Raw genomic sequence first — 9,158 nt, 5'->3', positions numbered from 1 at the left:
CATCCGGCGGCACCCCGATGGTTTGTTGTGACATCACACGATGTTCTCTAGGGACCAAGCGGTTTCCCTTAAAAACTTGAAAGGAGAATTTCAGTCTCTTCCATCCTGTTTGCTCCCTGATCCCACAAGCTTCTGCCTCTGGGTGAGCGTCGCCCTGCAGTTTGTATCTCTGAAACTTAGTGGAGCTCACACCCTCCTACCGCACCTGGATTGGTCAGAAGAAACAACAGGAGGAGCCACTCTGATTTTTTTTCCTTTACACCGCAGAACCCACTGCTGGCGCCTGGCGCTCCTAGCACCACAGCCGAGTTGGGGCGGGAGACCCGCCGCCTCTCGCCGGCAGCCAGCGCGAGCGCGCGCGCACAGACCCGACTGCCAGCGGCTCAGCAGCTACTGGGGAAATTACCTTGAAAAAGAATCCTGGATGCACAAGACTAAAGTTAAAGCGGAAGTGAGAACGGGAAAGCGAAAGCAGACTCTTACAGCTGAAAACGCGCGCTTTGCAGCCTGAGATTTTAAGTTGATGATGATCAGAGCCGTTCCTAGAGGAGATTCAAAACTCCCCTGCACGCTCTGGAGCTGTGACATTCATTCCCAGCAGGCGCGCAGATGTCGCCTCAGACCTTCCAGACGGTGAAGCTCCCCGACCCGGCAGCTTAAGCGAATCCGGGGGGACGCGAGTCCCCTGGCGGCGGGATGAACGCCACCCACCCGCTCGGGATGCACACTTCTCTGCACTTCTGGAACCGCAGCAGCCTTGGACCGTACCGCAACGCCAGTGAGTCCCTGGGAAAGGGCTACTCTGATGGAGGGTGCTACGAGCAACTTTTTGTGTCTCCTGAGGTCTTTGTGACCCTGGGGGTCATTAGTTTGCTGGAGAATATCCTAGTGATTGTGGCAATCGCCAAGAATAAGAACCTGCATTCGCCCATGTACTTTTTCATCTGTAGCCTGGCTGTGGCTGATATGCTGGTGAGCGTTTCGAACGGATCAGAAACCATTGTCATCACCCTGTTAAACAGTACAAACACTGACGCTCAGAGTTTCACGGTGAATATTGATAATGTCATTGACTCGGTGATCTGTAGCTCCTTGCTTGCGTCCATTTGCAGCCTGCTTTCCATCGCAGTGGACAGGTACTTTACTATCTTTTACGCTCTCCAGTACCATAACATCATGACGGTTAAGCGGGTTGGCATCATCATAAGTTGCATCTGGGCAGCTTGCACCGTTTCGGGCGTTCTGTTCATCGTTTACTCAGACAGCAGCGCTGTCATCATCTGCCTCATCACCATGTTCCTCACCATGCTGGCTCTCATGGCTTCTCTCTATGTGCACATGTTCCTGATGGCCAGGCTGCACATGAAGAGGATCGCCGTCCTCCCGGGCACGGGCACTGTCCGCCAAGGTGCCAACATGAAGGGAGCGATCACCCTGACCATACTGATCGGCGTCTTTGTGGTCTGCTGGGCCCCTTTCTTCCTGCACCTCATCTTCTACATCTCCTGTCCCCAGAACCCATACTGTGTGTGCTTCATGTCGCACTTCAACTTGTATCTCATCCTGATCATGTGTAATTCCGTCATCGATCCTCTGATCTATGCACTCCGGAGTCAAGAACTGAGGAAAACCTTCAAAGAGATCATCTGTTGCTACCCCCTTTGTGACCTGTCCAGCAGGTATTAAGTGGGGCTGGAGGAGAGACTAAAAATGTGCATCAGAGACTTATCTATTCTCACCCAACACCGACAGTGTATTTCAGCAGCAGCTTTCTCTTCTGTGTGGGGCATGGGTTGAAAATATCCACTGTGTAAATTTAAGTTTATGATTTTTAAAAAAGAAGAATGCACACTCTCTGTATTATCTTTAATGGCATGCTACCTTCTGGCTGTAAAATGGTAATCCATGTTATAGATTATAGGCGCTGTGAATTTGCAAAAAAAAGAAAAAGGAAAAATGTCCTTCTTAAAAGCTTGATAATGTCTTTTTCTTGTTACTTATTAACGTTTGACGCTGCTTATTTTGGTGACATAGAAATAAGTTCCTCATGAAATATATTCTAATAAATGCTCCTAATATACTCTACAGCATGAAAATGTAGAGATTTGATTCTAGCATTTAAAGGGAAAATATTTATATGGTGGATGTGTAATCATTTTATAAATTAGCATCATCACTGAAATTTCACGTAATTTGATAATGATTTGTTGATCCTGTGTAGAAGGAGAGAAATGAAGCACCTCTTGAAAGAAAAACAGTTAATGTAAGAAAATAGTGAAATTCTAAGTCATAAAACTATGTGTGTTTCTCAAAAACCAGAAGATTCAGCTTCCCAAGCAAATTGTTTGATATTTCACACAGGCAATTCAGTCTGGAGGGAAAAATCTCATGAAGATTAAAGTGTTTTGGAAAACCTAGGTTGCCATGTCAAGTTCAATTCCCTAAGGCCAAACTGTACCAAAATGCCATTAATAAAACAGAGAACGAGGTATTTATGCCCTTTTACCAGGAGTCCCAGTGTCAGCTGGAAAACCCAGAAAAGGTGGGATTAGATTGAGAGATGGGTCTTCCTGTCTCTAAAGAATTATATGAGTGGTATTGAATTCTTCCATATTTCACATGAAATATTTACTTGTTATTTTTTTGAACTGGAGTATAAGTGATGATTATCAAGAATTTTAACTTTCAAAACCATATTCATAGCACAAAGGTTTGGGCACTACTTGTAGATATCAATTCTAAAATAAAGGCACCTGTGATACTGGTGCATCATAAGTAGGAAAAAAGGCACCTCCGGAACCCCAGAGGACATAAGGAAACAAACTACCTGTCTGCAAGCACATCTTAGGGAGCAAATACTTGTTTCACTCCAAAATAATAGCATTATTTTGCCAAGGAGCAATAAAATCTGTAGTGTAACTTCCAATTTGTGTGTACTACAAAAAACAAAAAGACAATATATTAGGCCGAGGATTAGCAGTAAGCTATCCTGTAATTTAATTTATAGTATCTTTAAATGCTTATGGGCAGAGATCACATGCAAAACTATTTCTTAATTAAAATCTAAATATCTTACACATTGATTACAAGCCGTGATAAACACCTTCAATAGTCTTGCGGAAAATTACGTTAAAGTATATAGAGATGAATGTACAAATGAAAAGTGGTGCTGAAACTTAATTTTAACTCCACTGTAGTTCCTGTGTTTCAAAGCCAAAACTAGTGTAAGGATTTAAATATAGACTAATATAGCAGTCCTAGCCCAAGGCAGGAGAGGAACACAGATGGTGTGTTTGTCACTGGTACTATTTTTATTCATTCTTTCACATAAGGATTCTTAGAAATCCCAAAGGCTGAAGACATGTGACCATGTGACCATGGCAGCTCTTCTGCGGTGGCTGTCCTTCCAGTATATTCTATTTCTCCTTCAAGTGTCATCTCAGGTGCTCAGAAGGAAATCTTGGCTCCTTCCACAGGTTGACACCTTCTCTTGGAGCGATGTACAGCTTCAAGTTGACCAGTCACAAACCAGCCATGTACCACCAGCCGATGTGCCCAGGGCACCACACTGGGCTTTAGTTCTTTTAATTGCTGAGGTTGTCTGTCTTTTGCTCATTTTTCCTATTCTTAACACCTTCCTCTTTTTCAGTTACTTCCTCCAGTAAAACTCAAAATTCTCCCAGAGGAACAGGCCTTATCCAAGCCACCCCTAAACTCCATTCCATATACAGTGAAATTTGGAGCCCCACCATCTCTAGTTCAATTGTTACTGGATTAAATTGGGGTAATATTATAGTCTGAAAACTGTAGACTACGGACATATATTGAGTATCAGGATGGTGGTAAGTGGAGTCTGAGAATGGGGCTGGAGGTTTGGGGGAGAGAAGCCTGAAGTGCACAAAATGAAGACCTGTAGGGACCAAGACTGCTGGAGCCACCGAGGAGGTTGTCATTCTAACTGGGCACCTTTAAATACATTAAGAACAAAAAAACTCATAACTATATGAGAACTTTCATCATGGGAAAAGGGGATTATATGTGCCCCCTTCATCCTAGATCTGAGAGCAACACATTGTTGGGACATCACTAAAAATTATCCAACCACAATATTTGGAATCCCATTTGGCTCCCAGACCTGGCCAGTTCCATGTTGTGGTTTCACTTTACCTGCTGTGTGATCATCTGCCTCCCCTATTTGCATTGCAAGCTCTTTGAGAATAGGGAGTCTTATACACATGGCTTTTATTCCCACTGTGCCTGGTCATAGTGGAGACATATAGAAGAGACTATTATATGTCAGATAAAAATATAAATAAAATATTCTTGATTTTTGGAAGGGGTTTCCCAAGTAGCTTCAGCATGGCATCCTTGATGTTGTGTCCAAGTCGGTGGGCAATGATGAGAGATTGGGGCTCAGTTTCCTTCTACAGCAGCTACCCAGCCATCAGCTCCTAGCCCTACCTGACTGCCGTCAGAGCAGGATGATAGGAGCCCCTGTGGTTCACTGGGGAAGCAACTGGGTGAGGCTTAACTGGTTCCACACAGGAATGTGATGTTTGTATGTGATAAGCAGGAATGGGGGAAACCTCTAGCCACCCATGATCAGCACATGTAGAGATGTGTAATCATGATGTTAATGAAGAAACAAGGTGAGGTCTGTCATATTGGGTACTCTTGGTTTTACTGTGGACTAATTAGTTATTGTTTTCACCATATCAAGCAGGAATCATTTCAATTAGTGTGTTAGGAGTCAGAGAGAGCTATTTGTGACTAAAGGCAGTGCCATTTCTAAAACTCACAACGAAAGAGAACTGCTCTCGCACGTGAAGTGTCCATTGGGAATAAACACATGTGAACTAGAGTAAGTGGAAACCAAGGTAGCCCTTATGTCTGTGCCACCCCATTCCCACCCCAGAGAGCTGCCATCAGGAAAACTGAATTTCAACACGTGGCCTAGTCTACAGGCCCCAAAGCATTCGTTCCTCTCTTCTGCTGAATTCATGAGTTGCCATCTTGCTGCCTTTCAGCCAGATTGAGGGTGACTGAACATCCTGATCGAGAAGAAAAGCAAAGAAGGCTTTAGAGTAATTATTTTTGTGATTTAAGTTACATGAGAGGATTTATACAATGTTAAAATCATGCCCTGGATATAATTTTTATCCATTGGTTACATAGCTATTTACTATCAATAATAGAAGGAAAATCTATACATGTTCACTTCTGGCTTACCTCTAATCTTCCTCTTCAAGACATCATATCACATCTCTACGTTTTCTACTTTCTTACTTTCACCTAAAACTCATACATCACAATAAAACACAAATATCATCTGGTACAGGGGTAGAGGGAGGCGGGAGGGGGGAGAATGACTGGCAGAAGGAGGGAGGGCATGAAGCGGGATCTCACCCTAATGTGCACACTGTGAGGATGTATAACACACCCCCTGGGTGAGACTCTTTTATAAATGGAACTTTACCCTGGAAGTGAGAACAATGTAACCTAAAAATTTGTTCCCTCATATTAATTTAAAATAAAAAATAAATTAACAAAGAAGTCAAGGGTAGAACAGTGAGAGGAGGAGGCTAATTACAGTGCCAGTGGTGTCAGATTGGGAATTAAGTCAGTAATATTACCAGAAAACTGTATTAACACTTTCCTTGCTAGCTTCTAAATAATAACTTCAAATTTTCTTTAGGCTCAAAAATAAATAAATAAATCTCAACATGTCCAAAGCTAAAGAGTGCATTGACACAAAATCTGACTCTTTTTAACTCTCCTTATGTTGTTAGCATTACATCTTTATCTCAGAAATGAAAATTCAAAACCTTGGCCACTTTGCAATTTTCACTCCAAAATTAAATTAAATTTGTGAGATTTTTGAGTAGAGATCAAGGGCATGCAGCCTGACAAAAATATTTGTGACTTTCTGAATTTACCATGGAGGAATACAGGAAGAAAACTGGTCTCTACAAATTCATAAATATTGTTGAGTAAAATGTGCAAGGACATGTACATGGACATGGTTGATTTGTTTGAGTTTGGTGGGTTTGAGAAACTTACTTTAAAATCATATACGCAAGTCTGGGATATACATATAAATTTGGTAGATATGAGTATGTATGAAGATAGTGGGAGATAAATATAGGTTGAACATCCTTAATCTAAAAATTGAAAATCTAAAATGCCATAAATTTTTGACCAATGATATAACACTACAAGTGGAAAATGCCACACCTGACCTCATGTAACAGGTTACAGTCAAAACACAAGCACGCAATACAATACATAGTCTATTCATTACCTGCAAAGGAAAAAAGACCCTCTAGCACCCTTCAGCTGCAATATCTTTTTTTGTGCACACCCAGTTTCCCCACACACAGCATGTCTACAAAGGGTAGCTAAATGGCACATGTCTAGACACCTCAACAGCAGGGTCCTCACAATGCTCCACATGGGGCCAAGTGACCTTTGTCCATCACTCACAGGTTTGTTCGTTTGTTTGTTTTAGTTTATCTTCTGTTCTGTGGTGTAAAGATACTGTTGAAAAGAACTGCAGATACACTTGTAGGTAATAGTGTTAAGGAAAAGAAGGTTATGTATATATGTTTATAGCACAGAAAGTCAAATGGCAGGAAAACTGAAGAATAGTATTAAGTATGAAATGTCTTACAATAGAGCCTGGTATTGAAATGAACACCATATATGACCTGAAGAAACAGAAAGATAAAGTTCTATGCAAGAAATGATGAAGGAAGTTAACAAAAAACAGAAGAACACTGCATGAAGTTAAAAATGGAGATCTCATTTGGGTATTATACGGTGACTCCATCAGCATTACAATAAACACATGCCACTTTTTCATGCTAATCTTGAAACAAGCAAAGATCTATCAGAATGACCTGAAAATTGAAGGGCATTGTAAACACTCAACAGGCTGGTTATATTAATGTATTAAAAGATATGGCATTAATTTTTAAAGATTTTTAGTAATTATAAATTGAGCTGCAATAAACGGTCTAGTACAAGTGTCTTTATGATAAAAGGATTTTTTTCCTTCTGGGTAGATGCCCAGTAATGGGATTGCAGGATCAAATGGGAGGTCTAGCTTGAATGCTTTGAGGTTTCTCCATATTTCCTTCCAGAAAGGTTGTACTAGTTTGCAGTCCCACCAGCAGTGTAAAAGTGTTCCCTTCTCTCCACATCCACGCCAGCATCTGCAGTTTTGAGATTTTGTGATGTGGGCTGTTTATTGCAGCTCAATTTATAATCGCCAAAATGTGGAAACAGCCTAGATGCCCACCAACCCAGGAATGGATTAACAAGCTGTGGTATATGTATACCATGGAATACTATTCAGCCATTAAAAAAAATAGAGACTTTACATCCTTCGTATTAACCTGGATGGGAGTGGAAGACATTATTCTTAGTAAAGCATCACAAGAAAGGAGAAGCATGAATCCTATGTACTCAATTTTGATATGAGGACAATTAATGACAATTAAGGTTCTGGGGGGGGAAGCAGAAAGAGGGACGGAGGGAGGGGAGTTGGGCCTTGGTGTGTGTCACACTTTATGGGGGCAAGACATGATTGCAAGAGGGACTTTACCTAACAATTGCAATCAGTGTAACCTGGCTTATTGTACCCTCAATGAATCCCCAACAATAAAAGAAAAAAAAAAAGATTTTTAGTAATTAACCACATGAAGCAGGCCAGAAATTCAATGAAGAGACTGCTGAGGTCACTGGTGATGGAAATATGACACCAGAACAAGTCCATAATGCTGATAAAAATCACTCTTTTGCCTTTTTTGACCCCAGAACAATACTGACTATAGCTGATGAAGCCAGCCTGGAAAGGAGTTAAGGATGCCACAGACAGGACTATGCTGGGGTGTGCTAATGCAGCAGGCAGACTTTGTATAAACAGGCTGTGATACCTAAAAGCTGTGTCCTTGCCTTTTTCAAGGAGCAAATTTCTGACCTGTTCATTCTTCTGATAATCAAAAGGCATGGATCATCAGACAGTTTTTTCAGCTGGTTTCACAAATATTTTGCACCAGTAGCTGGTGCTCCCTCCAGGGAAGCTGTACTGAATACCAACGGCAAGATCGTGTTATTCCTTGATGACCATTCTGCTCATCCTGCAGCTGAAACTCTCATCAAAAATAATGTTTATATACCATGTACTATCCCCCAAATGTGACTTTATTAATTCAGTTATGTAACCAGGGTATCTTTAGATCAATGAAAAGTAAAGATTAAAATCTTTCTTAAACAGAAAGCTAGTGGCAGTGAACAGAGGCAAGTGTGAGTATAAAGTTTTTTCCCCCCTTACAAAAAAGAAGTTTAGCCTAAAGGATGCTATTGCCAACAGTTGGAACACAGTGACTAAAGACACAGTTAGGGATGCCTGAACAACCTCTGGCCTATGACTATGTTCAGTGATGATGATGAATAAGGTGGTAGTTTTGAAGGATTTTATATGTGAAATGTTAAAAAAAAAAAAAAGACATCTGACCTTCATATACAAAAAACATCCTTGTCAGCGAGCTGGAAGTAGTGGATTAGTAAAAAATCTTTCAACATCAATCATGGGGCTTCACTTATTCATGTATCAAACAATGGTAAAACAGTAGGCATTAAAGAACCTTTTAACATTAATAATGAGGCTTCATTTGTTCATTTATCAAACAAGGGTAAAATAGACAAAATAGTTTTAAATCAAGATGATCGTGGTAATAGTGATGATGAAGATGACGTTAACACTGCAGAAAGTGCCTCTACCCATGGTGACAGTGTATGGTGGGCTTAGTGAAGGACTAGAGCACTGTGCATTCATAACAGAACAAGAAATCATGTCAGTTTATAAAATCAAGGACAGACTTCTAAAACAAAAATCAGTGTTAATGAGGCAGATGACTCTAGAGGGAACTTTTTTTTTTTTTTTTGAGACAGAGTCTCACTATGTCACCCTCAGTAGAGTACTGTGGTATCACAGCTCACAGTAACCTCAAACTCCTGGGCTTAAGCCATTCTCTTGCCTCAGCCTCCCAAGTAGCTGGGACCACAGGTGCCTGTCACAATGCCTGGCTATTTTTGGTTGTAGTTGTCATTGTTTGTCAGGCCCTGGCTGTGTTCAAACCTGCCAGCTCTGGTGT

General features: G+C 41.2%; 1 protein-coding gene across 1 annotated transcript; it reads left to right on the top strand.

Moving 5' to 3' along the window:
- The first annotated feature begins 291 nt into the window (after positions 1-291).
- MC4R (melanocortin 4 receptor) lies at positions 292-1,946 on the top strand. The gene has a single exon (XM_053571671.1). The coding sequence runs from the start codon at positions 697-699 to the stop codon at positions 1,684-1,686; it is 990 nt and encodes a 329-aa protein (XP_053427646.1). The 5' UTR covers positions 292-696; the 3' UTR covers positions 1,687-1,946.
- The last annotated feature ends 7,212 nt before the right edge of the window (positions 1,947-9,158 follow it).

This window comes from Nycticebus coucang, chromosome 19 (assembly GCF_027406575.1).
Source record: "Nycticebus coucang isolate mNycCou1 chromosome 19, mNycCou1.pri, whole genome shotgun sequence".
In the NCBI taxonomy this organism is placed as follows: domain Eukaryota; kingdom Metazoa; phylum Chordata; class Mammalia; order Primates; family Lorisidae; genus Nycticebus; species Nycticebus coucang.
Note: the sequence above shows the minus strand (reverse complement) of the source record. Positions and strands in the feature narration are given on the sequence as shown.